This window comes from Psammomys obesus, unplaced genomic scaffold, assembly GCF_907164565.1.
Source record: "Psammomys obesus unplaced genomic scaffold, mPsaObe1.curated_primary_1811, whole genome shotgun sequence".
NCBI classification, from domain to species: domain Eukaryota; kingdom Metazoa; phylum Chordata; class Mammalia; order Rodentia; family Muridae; genus Psammomys; species Psammomys obesus.
Window position 1 is genome coordinate 14,555,239 of NW_026596120.1, and position 19,543 is coordinate 14,574,781.

Here is a 19,543-nt window from a genome sequence, read left to right on the forward strand (position 1 = left end):
GTGTGTGTGTGTGTGTGTGTGTGTGTGTGTGTGTGTGTGTGTGTGTGAGACGAAGCTAGAAAAGTGACCATGAGAGGAAGAGACCTTAAGGAATAAGATGAAAAGAGGGTTATGGAATAAATGTGATAAGGTAGCAGAGGGGGTTGTCTCGGGGAAGGATGGGAATCAGCCAGGAGGGGCTACAAAGCACATGGAAGGACAGTGTGGAAGGATAATTAAGACTAAATATAGTAACATTCGTGTATGAAAAAATAATTAAAGAAACTCATTGCTTTTTATGATAACAAAATATAAACATTTAAAAATTGAGTTTGGAGTCAGAAGTTGAAGAAGAAACTCAAGAAGCTAAAGGAGAAAGACTGTTTGACAGCCAGGCAGAGGCTTCCCTTCGCTAGTTCCCACTTGCAATGGCAAACTGTCCGGGTGCGTCCTTTGTTGCAGGCAGGAGCTCTCACAGGAATGGGAAAACTTCTTTACAGCATTGTTAAAACCACTCCAATACGCGTCTCTGCAACTGACTACTCGTGCAAATATGACAACAGTCTTCTCGGGAGTCAGTGTTCTCTACACAGAATTTGGACATGAGGGTCTTGACTATCCTTCATTCATGGAGCTGTTCTGCCAATGGGGCCCAGGAGCCTTTCCTTAGTAGGTTGTGAAATTGAAGGAGATAACCTGTCCTTACCCTTGATGCTTGGTGACACGGGTCTATAGCTACTGGGCTTTCTGAACTACAATCTCAAGTCCCATTTGGACAGGAAGAGACGGGGGCCATAAAAGACTGCTGCGCTGACTTCAGTCAAATTAATAACTCGTTTTCCAGAAAACCAATGAATTGTTCTTACTTTTCTTTTTTATTTATTTATTTTTATTAATTACACTTTATTCATTTTGTATCCCCCCATAAGCCCCTCCCACCTCCCCTGCCAATCCCCCCCTCCCTCCCCTTTCTGCATGCATGCCCCTCCCCAAGTCCACTGATAAGGGAGGTTCTCCTCTCCTTTCTGATCTTAGTCTATCAGTTCTCATCAAAAGTGGCTGCATTGTCCTCTTCTGTGGCCTGGTAAGGCTGCTCCCCCCTCAGGGGGAGGTGATCAAAGAGCAGGCAATCAGTTCATGTCAGAGACAGTCCCTGTTCCCATTACTAGGTAACCCACTTGGACACTGACCTGCCATGGGCTACATCTGTGAAGGGGTTCTAGGTTATCTCCATGAATAGTCCTTGGTTGGAGTATGAGTCTCTGGGAAGTTGCCTGTGTTCAATTTTTCTTGTTCTGTTGCTCTCCTTGTGGAGTTCCTGTCCTCTCCAGCTCTTACTATTTCCCACTTCTTACATGAATGGAATTTTATGTTCTTACTTTTCTTACCAGCCAAATATGTCATGTACTCTTATTTTTCTCTCTCTGAGGCCATGTCTCTCTCCAGGTTAGTCATGGCTCCTAAACAGTGCATTTGGCTTAAAAGCATTTATTCTTCTGTTTTTCCTCTTCCAGGTAGCTATAGATTTTACTGCCTCTAACGGAGACCCCAGGAACAGCTGTTCCCTGCACTATATCCACCCTTACCAGCCCAATGAGTACCTAAAGGCCTTGGTGGCTGTGGGAGAGATTTGTCAAGACTATGACAGGTAAGAAACTTCCGGCATCCACTGGGGTCTTAGCTCTCAGGTGGGGTCCCACTACCCTTGGCTGACTCATGGCTGAAGAGCGGGAATCAATGCCAGCAATTCTTCAGGCAGTGGCACATGAAAGACAGGGATAAAACCTTTTAAAACATTTCGTCCCCCTGCATCTAGAGAAACTCAGCTGGGGCCACACTCTCCTCAGCGAGCTGACAAAGCCCTCTCTCAGCTTGCTGCTTTTATTAGGTTTGTGAAATCGCTGGATGGCAGATCAAACTTTCACTGTGTTACTTAGTGCAAAGGTGTCCTTGTTCCTCACAGTTTGCTCATGAACTAGCATCACCCCAACCTGCTGAATCGGAGTTTGCAACTTAAGGAGGTTCTCGGATGTCTGGTGTACATGTCTGGGTTTTTATAAGTGTGGTTTTATCGGATGTTGCTGTATCCCTGCTCTGTGTGATACACGTCTTATATAACAGCCATCCTTTTAGAAGAATGAGACTATAGGAGGGATAAGTCATTTGTATAACTGTCACAGAGACAGAGATGATATTTGAACCACAATCTTTCACACTCCACAACACTAAGTTCAAAATCACTGTGTTTTGCTGATCTTGGAAACTACAGGTAACATTAGCAGAGAGATATGTCTGCTCAGGTGCACATCTATGTGGGCAGGAAAGTAAGTGTGTGTGTATGTGTGTGTGTGTGTGTTGACATATATGTGAAGATGATCTTGGGATTCAATGAGTATTATTTGTTTCTTGATGATAAATACTGGCCCTTCCCCTTATCTGGTGACGCTACAGTGACAGCTTACTGTCGTTTTTTGTTGATCATTCTTTGGGGGAAATACTATGGGGGAAGGAACGCAGATGTTTGCTTGAGTCTTTTTGAGGAGAACCAATGTAAACATAACACAGACATCTCAGAAGACTCCCGGGTGTGACTGTGAAACAAGGCTAGTTAGTGATGAGCTGTAAGCAGCTGACCTTTTAATCCAAGAAAACAAACAAGGGAACTCTATCCTCTGGGTTTAGAGAAACTTCAGCACATAACATGATTTCTGTTCTGCCTGAGTTCATTATTGGTAACAACCACGCTAAAAACCTGTTCCTGCCACAGCACAGCAAAGGGAACATCCCTGTGAAACCTTCAACATGGATTATAAGAAAGGTCCAGTCAGTCTCCTGCCTGCTGAGGTCTCTGTATTCAATCAGCTCAGTAAAAATACCCCAGCGTGGCACAGAGATACTTAGAGAGTAAATTGCTAGATCCTATGAAATCAACAAGGAATAAACATACACAAAACTCTCTGTTGGCTCTTGCTGCACTCATAAAAAACACTTCAATAATCATTTTAAATCACCTTGTTGAAGTAAGTGATAAGTCATTCTTGATTGTCAATTTGATTATCTCTAGAATCAACTAAAACCCAAGCAGCTTGGTACACCTGGGCGGTTTTGTTTGTTTGTTTGTTTTTGTTTTTCTTAATTGTGTCACCTGAAGTAGGAAGACCCACTTTTAATCTGGATCTTCTGAGGTGAAAGGATACTCCTTCAATATGGCCCACGTCTTCTGGTGGCAGCCTGTTTAAAGGACATGGAAGAAGAAAGCTTCTTCTCTTTGCCTGCTTGTTCTCCTTGGCAAGTCCATTCCTTCTCTGGCATTAAAACCTACTTCTTTAGAATTCCAGAATATACTGAAGACCAACTGAGACTTCCAGCGTCGAGAACTGAACAACTGGTGGATTCTTGGGCCATTGTTGAACTAGCTGGACCACAGCCTGTAAACTGTTCTAATAAATCGCCTCTATAGATGATAGATATAGATTAGGCAGATAAATGATAGATAGATAGATAGATAGATAGATAGATAGATAGATAGATAGATAGATAGACAGACAGATAGATGATAGCTATTCATTCTGTAAGTTCTGTTCCTCTAGAGAACCCTGACTAATAATACAAAGTGACACTTTAAATACTTAACCTTGAGATACCAACTGGGACAATAATGAGTTTCAGCTCTGATTTCTTCAGGCGCCAAGTCAGGCATGGTTTCTAGGAAGATTTGTATCAGATGAAGTTTTTACTAGGAGAAAAGGGTTTGATATGCTACATCCACACTGTGTCAGAGACTTCTTCAAGACACAGGAGTGAGAATTGTTTCTCTTCCTTCACTCTTACGCAAGCACGTTAATAATCTAGTGTAGCCTTGTGTGACCATGTTAGGCGATAAGAAAGAATGGAGAGAATGTTTCCAGGATCACTAATGTTTGGATCTTAAGAAGGTAACTTTCCCCATGCGCGCTGTTCACGTCCAACTCAGGCAACATAGTAAGGACCCCATGTAAAATAAAATTTAAATAAATAGACAAAAGAACTGAATATGTGGAATATATTATAATAACTGTAAACCCTCATGGAAGAAGGCATCCAATATTGAATTCCAAAGAGTGGAGTGGCCAGTTTCCCAGAAACTGAGATGGGGAGACTGAGAGTCTGCCTCATGGTCCTGTATTACCTTCCTTTGCTGACCTGGACAATCACCCAGCATCAGCAAGCATTTACTGGCCAATCCCTGCAGAATGTGCCCATTTCCTGGTTGCCTCACATGCAGGATGACATGACCATCAGAGTGATGTGGGCATCTCTTAAAGCTTTCATCCCTTTAGAATGCAAACCAGACAAGTACTGACAGATATGTTGGATCCCATCAAATTTAACAAACAAAAACAAAAAACAAAATTCGATATAAACATAAGATGTGTCATCTTAGAAGCTATTTGAAGTAACCAGAAATGAGTCCTTTTACATTTTAATAGTCTAAGTCTGAAGTCACCATTACCAGCTGAACAAAAAAAAAAAAAAATCAACTTTGGACAGGGCAGCACAGCAACGTTTTATTTGTTTAAAGAAGGCAGCTCAACATTAAAATGGGAAATTTTAAAGAAGAAAAGGTGGTTTCAAAAAAAAAAATTTCATGGTCTTTTAAGCAACTCCCTGGGAGAGCTTGGAATGCAAGCTGCTCCCATGAAAGCTGACAAGGTTCGGCAATTTCGCTTTTGTGTGGGTGGATAGACAGTAGACAGGCAGAGTCAGGAAATTTCAAGTCAAGGTTCTGGAATTAATTTATTCTTGCATCAAAGTCAGGGAGGTTGGCGCTTTAAAAGAAACACTTGCATAAAAACTGACAGAAGGCATCACCCGCTCCCGCAACCCCACAGTGGTTTTCGGTTCCCATGAGGCTTAGCAATTCCTCTCTGCCTTTGACAGCCTCGGGCTTTCTCTCTGCCTTGTGCAGTCACCACTACTGGATCGTTAGTGGGTGACCCACAGAGCAGAACAGCTTGAGGGGTACATGAGGCTCTTCTCCAGATGGCCTTGAAGGAGTGCTCCCCCAACCACAAGATGGCAGTCCCCAAATCCAACCTTGCCGGCCCAAACTATTCCCTCGCCATCTGCAAGGACATTCACCAGCCCATCTGCCTCTCCTTTGGAGACACACGAACAGAGACACACATGTGTGTGAGCACGTGAGCACGCACACCCCTGCACGCACACAGCTCCCATCTTAAAGGGAATGAGATGTTGTTCTGGAGCCATTTTGAATGACTGTAACCTGGGGACACAGATTTAGGTTACCCCAAATGACAGGCTCCAATGTGGAAGCAGTTTCATGAAGATTTATAGTTTTACAGAACAAAGGAAGTCATAAATCAAGGCAAGTTTAAAATACACTGGTGAGCATATCAGCAAGGCTGGTACAGTAATATGGGGCAGGGGTTGGCTCTTCTATATTCCCACGATGCTGTTTTCAGTAACATTCCAATAGATTCCAGGTGTTTTTATCTATTAGCCAGAGGACGCTACTTTCAGCTTAGAGGTGGGTAAGGAATGGCTATCCTGTGAGCTAAGGCTAGCCTGAAATAAGGCAATTAGCCTCTAGTATTGAGCATTCTAATCTCTCCACAGTATTGGAATTCTGGTCAATCATTTAGTGTCTGCAGAGAAAGGTTCTTTTGAAGAGTTTTCATTCACAGCCTCCACTCTTCTTGTACACCTCAGTGTCAAAGTGGCATGCTTTTCTTAGGGCCAGTATGGCTGTGGGTCTCAAGCCATCTGAACTGACCTCCAATAAATAGCCTGGTGTGGACCTGTTGGCACAGGTCTGTAATTACAGTGACTTTGGAATGTGAGACAGGAAGACTGCAAGTTCAAAGCCAGCCTGGGCAACTTAGTGATACCCTGTCTCAACATTTTAAAAATAAAGTCAAGACGGAGCTGGAGTGGTAGCTTAGTGCTAGACTACTTGCCTAGATGCGTGAGAACCTGAGTTCAGTCCCTAATACCATGAAAGAAAAGGGGAAGGAGGGAGAAAGAGAAGGCAGCCTGTCCTGTGATCTAGAGACTAGGGACCAAATGCATTGCTCTACAAGCACGGGTGCAGGCCTAAACAAGTGGCCACCTCAGAATAGATTCGGGACATCAGAAAGCAAGGCAGGGGTGTATTAGGTCCTGTATTAGGGGACAGCTCAGAACTGAAACACAACCTGACAGGTGTACAGATGGCACCAGGTTAGTCAGCATAAGATGGGGGTTCTCTCAGTACAACCCTTGCCATACCCCACCTCACCCAGTCGGGGCTCCCATCTTTGTCTGCACACCCAAAAAACACTTGGGAAGTTTCAAAGATGCTGGTACTTGAGCCTCATCTCCATAGGCTGATTTCACTGTCTGCTGCGTACCTAGAAATCCTGATTGTGTTCTTGTTGTTGCTGTTGTGATAGGTAACCAGGGTCGAAATCCACCATTAAATCATGAGTGCTGGGTCTGTTAGACTGCCAAGGTTCCTACAGCATCTCCTAGATACCATTCTCCTGTGTAGGACAGCAACGATTAAAAATAAATAAATTAGCATGGCAGAATTTTCTCTATGTAGCTCACAGTCTACTGGAATACAGAGGCGTGTCAATAAGTCATGGTAATTCAGGTGTCGTGGCTCATACCTGAACGCTCAGCACTAATGAGGTGAGGCCAGAGGCCCACAGGAGTTCAAGGCCAGCCTGGGATACTCAAAATAACAAAACAAAGTCCCAGCTCAGTGTGGCTTTAAAAACCCTTCCTGGGTAAGGAAGGGGAGTGTGGAAGGGAAGGAAGAGCCCCACCCCTTCCCTGCTGAAAGAAGAGAATCTTGACAGTGATTACTGGGTTAATGAGGATTCTCTCTCTCTCACTCTCTCTCTCTCTCTCTCTCTCTCACACACACACACATACACACACACACACGTGTTATTAAAATGAAGATGTGCTTGCTATTCTGGATCATTAGACCAGACAAGCCCCCTGTGGAGAATGGTGTCTCCAAGGGTGATAAGGGGTGATAGAAAGAGTATGAGGCCCTAATGATGGGTACACCTGGGCTCACATCCGCATCCTGGCCCTGTACCTTTGTTCTCATGAGATTTATTTGTTTGCTTGCAAATCGGAGGCATACCTAATTCCCTTTGCAGAGCCCAGGCAGGTCTGCCTGTGTAAATAATCAATGGTGGGAGGTGTTATCTTTAAGACTCAAAATTCAATCATTAAAAATAAACACAAAAAGAGAGAGGATTATAGTGTCAGCTCTAAAGGTCAAGTTGGATGAACGACCTTTGGGGCTTTTGTCTTTTTTTTTTTTTTTTTATTGTTTGTTTTGGTCATTTGCCTCTAAAAGGATTCCGTAAAAAATATGCAGCCCTCACACATTCTTTCATTGATAACGTCTGCCTTTCTTCATCATGAGTTTAAATAGTGGTAAGAATTGAAAATTCTGGAGTGTTATAAACATGGACGTTTAAAAATAAACTCTCATATAACTCTGTAATTTCCCACTTAAGCCATGCGGATGTTGACCATCAATATCTATTCTTAACAAAAAAATGCCTGAATCAGCTCTTCAGTTTCAAATGAGAATTTTGTTTCTTCACCACTCATTTTCTGTTTCCCTCCTCCATAAAATTTGGTTCCAGTGTATCATTCTTAAAACCATTTAACATGTTTCTAATAAAGTGTCAGGGATACTCAAACTCAGAGCTTTGTACATGCCAGACACTCTACCCTCTAAGTTTCTTCTTTAGCCCTCAATGTATCTTTGTAAATTTATTTTGAAGTTATTTTGCTGGTCGCTGTATCATAAATGTTTATAAGGAAAACAAAGATATTATATAAATGTAATTTTAATTTCTAAAATGATTCATTATGAAGAGACTTAAACTATTCTAAAAGTATCTCTGGATTGAATTTTTTATTACAGTTGCCATTTGAATATTATTGATCTAAAGAGCATTCATATGTTAAGAATTACAGTGCTTAATTATTGTATATAAGAAGTATAAAGATTTTGGAAATCCAGCTCGCAATGAAACAGTGTATGTGGAGATAGGGGACGTCTGATTTTATATATATATGGATAAGGGCTACCTATTGCTCCTAAAGCAGAATCTAACATCAATTCTAACCCATTTTCACCTTTGTCACTATAAATACTAAGAAATCTGTTCTTATAAACAAATATATCAAAGTAGATTTTAACTTACAGTATTGCTCATTTCTTTCAGTGCACTGGAGAGATGCCTCAGCACCAGTTAAGAGCCACTCTCACAGAGGGCCTAAGTTCAGTTCCCAGAGTCCATATCAGGAGGCTCACAGCACCTAGAACTCTAGCTCCAAGAGAGCTCCCTCTTCTGGCATCCACAGGCACCTGCACTCATATGTGCATGCCCACAGAGAGATAAACACACATATAGATGATTAAAAGAGAAAAAAATCTTTAAAAAATGTATTGCAGATATTTGTGCTATGGTACATGTGTGAAGATCAGAGGATAGCTATCAAGAGTTGCTTCTCTGCTGCCATGTGAGTCCCAGCATAGTTCAACTTCGGGTCATCAGACTCAGTGTCAAGCAGCTTTACCTACTGAGCTGTCTTGCCATCCCCCCACCACCAAAATATTTTTAATGACTTTCTACCTGACACATCCCAAATTCTCTCTCTTATATAGTGCTAGAGATTGAACCCAAAGTTTTCTACATGGTGGGTAGGTGTTCTACGACTGAGCTCCACCCCCAAGCAACTTTTTAAAGTGAAAAGTGACAATGACCTGAGTTGCAGAAGATTTGGTTGCTACTGAATTTTGTAGAATTGTTCCTTTATTTGAAGTTTAATCTTGTGCTTGATAGTTGAATCTTGGTACTTGAATCCTGAAGAATAGCTCCTTTACTTGATATTCAGTTTTCATTCTCTGAAGCACTATAGCATTGCAGCTGAGACTCCGAAGAGGCAAAGAAAAATGTAATTGTGGAGGGAAAGGTGTGAACAATAACAGGCATCACCAACACAGATCGTTTCCAGACAATCAACTTCAGCATAGGGTATGTGTGGAAGTAGAAGAATTGAAAACTGATTTCCCTTTTTCAAAAGAAAGCCACACTCACATGTCCCTGGGAGAGAATTGCATTTCTACCCATGAACCTCCGTTTTAAGATGACTGTTTGAAAAATTGTTTTCATCAAATACCCAGGTGCTCTGAAAGGCCATCTTGTTTGAGTTGACCTCCATTGGCATGTAGATTGGGTAATTTCCCTCGACTCATATTAAACTCTTGTTTTAGCTCAGTGTTGTTTGTTGTTGTTTAATGGAGAGAGTGAAAATGTGCTTAAAATCAAATTTCTCAAATGGAGATATTTGGACATGGCCATTTCCTGTGAAGCTAAACACAGCTGACATGCCACCATGGAAGGACCTGAGCCTTGTGTTGTGTTTCATATCACTGCCTTTACCAGTGTGGTAATATGCTTCTGAAACTTCTGGGTGAGCACTGCTTGCCTTTTTCTTGCCACGGTTGCTAATGGCCCTTTTGCTCTATGCCTGGTGGATCCAGTTCTGACTTCTTTGAAGTTCCCATATTAAAGCCTTCTTTTGTTCAACTTCCTTTCCTTAGCCCTTGTGTAAGATTCCATTCTGGCTGATTTTATTTTTAAACAGGAAGAATGGACTTTAAATCTATTGTGTTAGGCTTGAAATTTTTTTCTTCAGTATGTTTATTAGGTAGAAGCTTAGTAGTGGCTGACTTCAGAGAATTCAGCCCTTCTGGCACATTAATTATTCTCCTTGTAGGTGAGGCATTTTCCCTACCATCTTACTCTCCAAACTCAATTACATAACAGTGCATGAAGCTCAGCAAACTTCAAATCCCCAACGGTGGTTTAGCAGGTATAAAAGGAATATCATTAAAGCACTGGGTTACTGATTGGAAGTAGATACAACATTAAATCAACATATCCCCTCCAAAAAGAAAAAAAAAAGAAAAAGAAAACTCATCAAAGAAGAAAGTAAATAATGTGACATCTCCCAGGCTTCCTGGTTCTGACTCCTGAGGCATCCCTGCACCACAAGGGACCCTGTTCTAACTTAGCCAGCAAGATACTCCCTCTCTCTGCCACTCTTTATAAGCTAAGAAAGAAGAGCTGAGGCAAACTCTTTCAATCTTTCCAAGGACCAGTAGGGTTTTTTTTTCTTTCTTAGAGCTATGGCTAATCCTTTATAAGCTACGGTGAGTCTTTTATTTATCAGCAGTAATACTTTCTCTAATGCGTGCTAGATGGGATGTTCAACAGAGCCTGGCTTGACACAGCAATGGGGAGACAAGGGAGTATGTGGTTTTGTGGAGGATTTAAACCTTCACTTCAGAGAAGTCTGGTTTCTCTAGATCTGCAACCCCAACTGTGTGTTGGAAGGTTTTGTCAAAGCTGTCATCAGTTGCTAACAACTTCTAAATCAGTTAGGAAGGGATGGGTGAGAACTGGGCTTCTTTGCTTTGATTCTCTTGAAGTCACTCAGAGCATGGGGATTAGCGAGGTTAATGTCCTCTTTTCTTGCAGAAGATATTCAGAGGTAAACTCTAATCTAATCTGAATTCCTTTTTTTTCCTTTTTTGCCCTTGAAAAATTCTATAAAGAACTGAAAAAGGTGGAAATTGCTCCAAGAACAAACTTTAGTTGTGTTCTTAATAGGAGAGAAAATAAGCGAAGGTAAATGGCACAAGAAATGTCCGGCTTCTGCCTAAATCAATATTCCAGAGCACATTGCAGCACATAATTTGCTTAAGAAAGGTCTTGTTTGTTGCCTACTCCAGGACCTACGTACTAGAACTGCCAGTTGATGTTTAATACTACATGCAGTTATTAAATTTTGATGGTAATTAGAAAAGCATGAGCTTAGGAATTCCATATCCTCTCTGGTGATCACTTTTACTCAGTTTTTCTAAGAAAAGAGTAAATAGAACACCCAGAATTCTATATAAGTACATATAGCACCTGTGAACAGGCTAGCCCACTGTATGTGTCAGTAAAAGCTAATGCCTCTCTTCCCCAAGTGCGGTGCAGCTAGGGTTAAGACACAACACACATGAACACGCAAATTAGGAGACAAATTCTAGTGATCATAAAAGGGACCAAGACAAATAAAGGGCAGGCATGGCCCATGAATCTTCATCAAAATTATGCTGTACTTACCTACAGCTTATTTAGTTAAATGCATGGATTATATATCATTGGCTACTTATTGAGCAGAAAGGAAAAATACAATGATGAAGGTGAGGAGGGTACATGACAGTCCGGGTCGGATGACACTGGGAATGTGAGATATTAACACAGCTGGGCACTATGGCACATGTCTATAATCCTGGCACTGAGAAGTCTGATGCTCACAAAATGCCAGGTGTTAGAAGCCAGTCTAGACTGCTTGGAAAATTCCAGATCATTCTGGGCTACAAAGTGAGATCCTGCCTAAGAAACATATGAACAACAACAAGATATTAACATAGAAGACAGGGTCCCTTTGACCTCAGGAAGTAAGAAAAGGCATGCAAATAATTTATTGCCTAATGTGTATGCTTAATGTGGAGGACTCAGTGAATCCTGTAAATGAAACAATACCTATCAATGTTCCCGCTGCCTCTTGATATATCCTTAGATTCTAGATCGCCTGTGTTTGAACCCTGACTCTCATCAACAGTATGGTCTTGAGTGATACTTTATTCAAGGTGTCTGCCTACATGAAAAAAAAATGCTTAATTTTTTAAATTTTATGTATATATATGGAAAATCCTATCTAAGCCAATGATTGGAGTTGCCAAATTGCTCATCCCTGTTTCAAGGAAACAGAAAATCACAATTAGGGAGTGGAATGGGTGCAAATCAGGGGTCTGTTTACTCTTGGCTCTCAAATTTAGTAAAAACCTTAAGGAAACAGGCTATATACTAATGAGTGGTGAACATTACGGATTGTTTTTTTAAATTTTTATTATGTCTCAACTGCATGAGTCAGCACTTGGCTTGGCCACAAGCCATAGTGAGGCTCTGCAGGCTCATGTTTCTCCTCCTTAGACGAATGAATGAAGCAGCTTCTTTTCTGTCTAATTCCAGTGACAAAATGTTCCCGGCTTTTGGGTTCGGTGCCAGGATACCCCCGGAGTACACGGTGAGTGAGCGATCTTGTACTGCCCTGTGTCCAGGCAATCTCATCTCTGTGATCTCATTCTTGCTCTCGGCGTCACTATGGAGGTCCAGCCCAGAGCGCAGGGTGTTCTGGGTATGTTTTCCAATGGTCCAGCTGCAGGGTTTCTTAGTTTAACTCACTGTCAGCATGGTGAGAGACTGAGGAAACACCTCCAAAAATGTTGAACTCCAGGGATTCAAACAAGATTCATTCAAATCTCCCTAGGGACTTGCCAATGCCAGCATGTTTAGTATATAACTTGGGTAGACTAAGGAAGATCTTACAGGCTCAGGAAAAACTTGAGGTAAGTAAACCCACCAGGGCATTTGGAAATCAGTTCACTTGCCTGGAATCTGTGGAGGATAAAGGGACGGTGGGCACACACCAGCTGTTTCACCTGTGACCTCCCGCTAAGAAGGGAAGTGTCTACCTTTTAACGAGGTGACCTGATTTTTTTAGTACCCAGGAGACCCGGTGGTCAGAAATAGCCTTTGAAATGGAATTTTTCCATGAAATTCCAAGTGATTTGATAAAACTGTCCAGATGCCAGAATATCCCATTTCTCTTATCAGATTTAAGGGGGAAGAAAATAGCAAGTGGCGTGTTATTCCACCTTACACTTAGGCACTGCCAGGCAGGGAAGTTTGTGGTGGAAGATTAAAGGGTGTATGATTTTGTTTTCTTTTTCCAGAAGTAGAAGGCATTCTGTTTCAGCTGTGTGCGCATGAAGATCCTGATGCACTGTACTTCTGTGTATCATAAAAATCCTTAAATGTCAACAGCTCTATAAGCAATACCATGTCAATCAGACAGCTTGAGTTAATTGAGTTTTGTTTAATTGGTATGTTCAAGTAAAAGCTCATTCAACTTTAACCCTTCAGTCTGTGGCCACTTGAATCTTGAAACTATTTGATGTTACCTTTTCTGAAGCCTTTTCTCTTTTCTTTAAATATGTTTTGTTTTCCCCCTCCTGTCAGCATTTATCTGATTTTAGAAAATCTTCCTGTCACCTCGGCTCCACAGGGAACTGAGAGTTCATCTTCCATCTAAGATTGATTGTATGAAGGTGTAAAAATGGTGCCTGCTGCTTAACCCATAATGAATGTAACGTCATTTGTTTGCAAACTCTAAGCCGCCTCATGCCTCCTTATTGGATTCAAGCTGTAATTCTCCTTTCTTCCTCTTTTGAATTTGTAATTGGTGTCTAGGTCTCTCATGACTTTGCAATCAACTTTAATGAAGACAACCCAGAGTGCGCAGGTAAGTCAAAACTGGAAAGAAAGCCAGTGTCATGGAGCCTGACCCTGTGCGTCTTTCTAGGCCCAGCTTCTTACAATGCACAGCGCATGAGTTGTTAGTGGCCACAGCATAGAAATAGCTCTGAGAATCCAAGTAAACCACACTGTTCCACTGAGAACTGAGCACTGCGTTACAGCGTGGGGCTGTGCACCCTGGAAGAGTCAGAAGGCAGGAAGGAACTGGGCTTTCAGCAAGATCCTGGGTTCTTCTGGCCAAAATAAGGTTCATCAAAATAGCATGATCTAAAATTGATTGATTGATTGATTAAAATTTAATTTTAGGTTTTTGTTTGTTTTCTTTTGTTTTTTATGAGAGAATGGCCCATAGTGGCCAAGTGAGACATTCCTCCTTCTGCTTCTCTGCTTTTCAGCTGGGTTTTCCCCAGTCTCCTCTCTGTGCAGGTTTAAGGAGAGAGGGAACTGTGAAAATCATTTGACGCTTGCAGCACATTGACCACGGTGATTCTGAACAAATACCATCACGGGTTTGTGCAAGAAGGAGTTCAAAGACTTAAAGGCCCAGCCTAGTCCATTTTACTTTGTTTTCTCCTGGCTAGAAATTCCTGAACATGATTTCACAAAATAATGATGCTGAGAGAACAATGAGTTATGACACATGCTGCTTTGGAATAAGTAACAACTGGAGCCGAGCGCCTTTGAGGCTGTGAAGGCAGACATTTGTAGAGTATCAGTGTCCATAGTCCTCTCCTCCTTCTTACTGAGGAAGACGTGGGCTACTCCATACTTAGCTGAGATGTAGTGAAGGGTATAGAACATTCTGAAATTTCTTTAACAAACTTGACATTTAGTGTCTAAGACTATGACATCAATATTGTTGTATCTGAACACAGTGACCTCAAATCATAGTCTACATTATCCTAGTACTTTTTCCCCCATCACTAACCCCAGTTTATTATGGTTTAGGCTCCTCTACTCTCCAGACATCTCCAGCCTAGCTGAATCCCTGAGCTTCCAGGTCAGGGAAAGACCCTGCCACAAGAGAGTAAGGTGGTTTCCCACCACAGGAAGCTGAGGTACATACCCTAGTGTTTACCATTTCACACTCTCAGAGTTCAGATGCTCAGTAGTTTTGGAAGGGAAATCATACTTGCTTATCTTAGGCAAAAATTTTTGTGCAAGAAAGAAAGAGGGAGAAGAAAGAAAAGGAAAGGAAAGGGAAAAGGGAAAGGGAAAAAAAGAGAAAAGGGAAAAGGGAAAGGGAAAAAAGAGAAAAGGCAAAAAGGAAAAAAAGGAAAGGGAAAAAGGGGGAAATGGAAAAAGGAAAGGAAAAAGGAAAAAGGAAAGGAAAAGGGGAAAAGGAAAAAAGGGAAAAGGAAAGGAAAGGAGCTTCTTTTGGCATCACTTGGCTTTTGTTCCACATTGTTAAATAATTTGGCGTCCACCTTTGGAATGACAGGCTGGCCAAGGTGAGTGAAGTATTTTCAATAAGGTTAGAAACCTGTAGAAGAAAAAACAGAACTTGCTCATCCGAATTGTCCATTGATTTGCAGTATGTGATGGCTTTGGAGAACAATTTCACCAATGACTCCTGTGACTGCCTATGGTCAAAATCAGGAGCAGTGTGCCACTTTGGTACCAAGAAGGATAGAAATACAGGATAGAAAAGTCACACAGGCAGCGACAGCATCCATGTGAATAAAATGGATTTATAATGGCAGTTTATTCACAATGGTCTTCTGTGAGCCCCGACTGCAGCAGGGTAAACAAAAGTGCCTCTCCCAGCAGAATCCCAGCTTTTCTATGTCCTGAGCTCATGCGGCCTCAGTGAAGGCCCTTCTTTAAATGAGTGGCCGACATCAGTTATAGCGTAACTCCCAGCCTATGAGCATGCAGGCTGTGTGCACATTCATGGCACACTTGGTGTTCTCAGCACTGTGGCAAGCTCTTTGGGGGAATACAGAAGTGAGTGAGTCGTGATTCTTGCTCCTAATGGATGTAATATCTGGAGATACGGTCACACATACCCGTGACGGTTATAGGCAGTCCAGGCAGGGTTTACTCTGGATAAAAACAACAAAACAAAACCAGCCCACTGAAGCCAGCCTGCTGAGTGGTTCGTTCAGCTCAAACACCTGCACTTATATGCTGAGTCTGCAACTCACCTTCTCTGGGACCTGGAGCAGATCATATAAACTGTCTGGGCCTCTGCTTCTTCACCTGTAAAATGGGAGCAGCCTCTGCCTCCTTAAAGCCATAGTGAACCAGTTTATAGAAAGAGTTGCTTTTGATGACTCGTCATGATTTTATTTCAGTTGGAGAAGGGAGAAGGCAAAATACTGACCTAGTATTCCGTTTTGTCTTAAGACGCTGCACATGGTATAGAGAAGGACTATCTGAAGATTTTTTTTTTTCTTGCTTTTGTGTAATATATATGAAGGGACTATGGAAGTGTTGATTTTTCAAATCTCCTCATAGGAATTCAAGGAGTCGTGGAAGCCTATCAGAGCTGTCTTCCCAAGCTCCAGCTTTATGGTCCCACCAACATCGCTCCCATCATTCAGAAGGTTGCCAAGTCCGCTTCAGAGGAGACGAACACAAAGGAGGCATCGGTAAGGAGAGGGACAGGGATACACCCCGCCTCGCTTGGATACTAGTTGTAATGCTCACTCTAGCCAGACAATCAATTCTAGTTTTGTTTTATAATGGCTTAACTTCTCTATCTTTAGTCCCTTCATCTGAGAAAGGATAAAGTTAATTAAACCCAAATCCGCTGAGATAGTGAAGCCTAGGGTAGACACGGATGTGTCTCTTTGCCTGAACACAGACACGCAATAGTGGAAGCAACTTCATTCACTAAGTTGTGTCAAGCTCACCTCTTATCCCATGAATGAAAACGTAACTCTAAAAATAAGCCTGTTTTTCAGTATACCAAGACTACAGATAGAAGCACTGTGCCACATAAATAAAACAAGAGTTGAAGGGCTGGTGAAATGTTCAGTGGGAAAGTGTGTTGCAGTTATCTCTTCACTCTGCTAGCACCCAAATAATTGAGACTGTAGCATTATGTTTGTTTAACACACCTTCTGGCAGAACAACTGAGCAATATAAGTCTAGATTAACTCCCGTGCTAGTCTGGCTTCCTCACAGTGTAAATCCCCAAGCTATCTGCACTTTCTGGCTTTCTCTGCTCAGATGCTCTCCTGATGTCTCCAGACCTCTGCCATGGCTGAATCCCTTTTCTTCTTTCTCTTCTCCTCCAACAGCTGGCAGGAAGTTCAGCCCTATTTTCTCCCCTGCCCAGTGTTTGTCTGTTAAGCTGCTTTAATGGGGACAGTTGGAGAGCACAGTTTAGACGACATTGAGACAGGAGATTCTCAGAACAAGGATTACATATCTGGGGGGAGGGGCACAGAAATCAGCATTTGAACTTTTACATAGTGCACAATAACATTGCGCCTACAGGGAAGAGCACTTGCTCTGTAACCATGAGAAAGTAAATTTGAACCCACAGCAGTTATATAAAAATCCAGGGACGCAGAGTTGTGCATGCCCACAACCCGGATTCACTCAAGGGCAGGGGCAGGCTAATACATAACATAGAGTTCTCTGGCAATGAAGCTCAGCAGAAACCTTGAACTTCCAGGTCAGTAAGAGACTCTCTCTCTCTAAATAACAAAGTGGAGAGACAGAGGAAGATACCCAATATCCTGCTCTGACCTCTGTCCACATGTGGGCACATGGGTTCATGTACCCTCACAATCCAATGAAACACCCCCCCACACACACACACACACAAATATGATTCTATCTTATGGTGATGAAGAACAGTAATACAAAATACCACAACAAATGTTTGCTCTATTTGTTTTTTAGGAAAAATACAAACTACATTGACAAAGCCAAAACAAAGGTGGAGTCTTTCTCTTAACATTTTAGAAGTAAATATGACCCCACGGTACTTTTCTGTGTGTTATTTAATGATGTCAACGTGTTTCTATCTAGCGTTGTGATGTTTTTTGAAACAGAATAGACTCTACAGCTGCCAGCTGTCTGAAAGGCTCTGTGTAACTCCATCATGGGTTCCAGGATGCCACATTTGCATAAAGAAGATAACATTCTGCCCTTATCTTGCAGTAACTCCTCTAACCTGGTTGTGCTGCACCCCGTTCCCTGTGTTAGAATGGATTGGGGACCACAATTTACCAAATCTCAACCACTGTTTTTGTGCCCTGGAACGCATCCTGTCATTACCCAGAGACTGTGAATCAGATGTGACAATTCTGTTCTTTACCCTCACTCATTCCCCTTACATAAACATTCTCACAGTATCTCCCATTATAATATACAGCTGTGCCTCCTTGATCTCACTGTCCCTTTAGCAACTGTCTAGGTGTTACAACCCCGTGCAGCAAATTCAGTGAAAGTAAGCTGCTTTGCTTGTCTTCATCTCTCCACACACTAATTCCTCTCCACAATCCCATGGAAGTTTCCTCCCCAGCATTCTTCTAAAGACCACACTTGACAAAGTTAGACATTCCATCCTGCTGTCTCACTGACTGCTCTGTTGATCTCTAATGCTGCCTCTTCCTCTTCCTCCCCACCTCCTCTTTCTGGTCCTCATCACTTCTCCATGCTAAATCTCCAGAATTCAGTCTTTGTTTTTTTTTTTTTATTGTTTGTTATTATAAGTTACATTTTATTAACTCTGTATCCCAGCTGTATCCCACTCCCTTATTCCCTCCCAACCCCACCCTCCCTCCCTCATCTCTTTCTTGCCCCTTTCCAAGACCACGGATTGGGGAGGACCTCCTCCCCTTTCGTCTGGGTCTGTTTTATCAGGTATCTTCAGGGCTGGCTTCGAAGTCCTCCTCTGTGGCCTAGCAGAACTGTTCCTCCCTTGGGAGGTGAGGAGTCAAAGAGCCTGCCATTGAGTTCCTGACAGAGATAGTCCCTGTTCCCCTTGCTATGGGAAACCAATTGGTTATTGAGCTACCACGAGCTTCATCCAAGTAAAGGTTCTAGGTTATATCCATACATGGTCCTTGGTTGGAGAAACAGTTTCAGAAAAAAAAAAACAAAACCCTGTGCCCAAATATATTTGGTCCTTGTGGGGCTCCTATCCTGTCCCTGTCATACTAACTCCCCTTCTGCCGAAGGTTTGGTTATGAGTCTTAGTATCTGTTTTGAAACGCTGCTTGGTTGGGTCTTTCAGATGCTTTTTGCGGTAGACTTCTGTCACATGTCCAATGCACATCTCATTTGTCTTTCTAAGTGAGGATTGATCATCTTACCTTGTGTCTGCTTTCTTGTTTATCTAGACCTACAAGATATAATAAACAGAATTCAGTCTTTGAATCTCCTCTGTTTTCTGTGTGGGGTGATCTTGCTCATGGTTGTGGCCTTATATACCTATTGTATCCTTTGATTCTCAAATACGTATCACTAACCCAACTTGCCTCTCAACTTCAAATTCATCATTCCACTGTTTATCAATATCTCCATCTGGATATTGAATAGACAATAGCAGTCTCTCCAAATGAGAGCCATCGTTTGTCTTCATGAACTTAATTTTCTCCCTCAAACTCTCTTTCTCCTCCCATCAGTTCTTCCCCGCAGGCCTGTTGGGTCTTCCTGCCTGCATCCCTCCCTTCCTGTTCTCTACACTACCATCATGCACCTAGTCACTCAGGCTATAACCTTGAAGTAATCTGGGTTCCTTGGCTTACCTCATGTCTCCTCATTTCTTCTTGCTGAATGACACACAACCTTAACCAATTTAAAACCACAATAATCATTCATTAGTCCACATTTTCTGTGGCTCAGAGACTCAAGCACAGCTGGTTGGTGTGGCCGGGGCTGTCATCACTACTTTATTTAGAAATTTCCATCCTGTTCAACACAGTAGTCTGTAGCTTGTTAAGGTTAGGACATTAAGTGGGACAGAAACAGATTCTAGAATATTCACTCTCTCTCTTGACTCCAGGGAGTTCTTAACTTTTGTTGTTGTGAGTCAGTGTGCTTATGTTCATTCTTACTCAGGTGCTAGTCTTTGTAATGCTGAGGACCAAGGACTTTTCATGCCTGGCAAGTGCTCCATCAGCAAGCTGTAATACCTCTACCCT

The 19,543-nt window shown here is 42.1% G+C and overlaps 1 protein-coding gene across 2 annotated transcripts in view; it reads left to right on the forward strand.

Annotated features, from left to right (window-relative positions):
• Cpne4 (copine 4) overlaps nucleotides 1-19,543 on the forward strand; it is a 447,351-nt gene that overhangs the window by 417,903 nt on the left and 9,905 nt on the right. For both annotated transcript variants that reach the window (XM_055629875.1, XM_055629877.1), the window contains exons 11-14: nucleotides 1,494-1,627; nucleotides 12,090-12,144; nucleotides 13,371-13,422; nucleotides 15,897-16,030. In XM_055629875.1, the coding sequence (XP_055485850.1) occupies nucleotides 1,494-1,627; nucleotides 12,090-12,144; nucleotides 13,371-13,422; nucleotides 15,897-16,030 (375 nt within the window). The remainder of the gene's footprint in view (nucleotides 1-1,493; nucleotides 1,628-12,089; nucleotides 12,145-13,370; nucleotides 13,423-15,896; nucleotides 16,031-19,543) is intronic.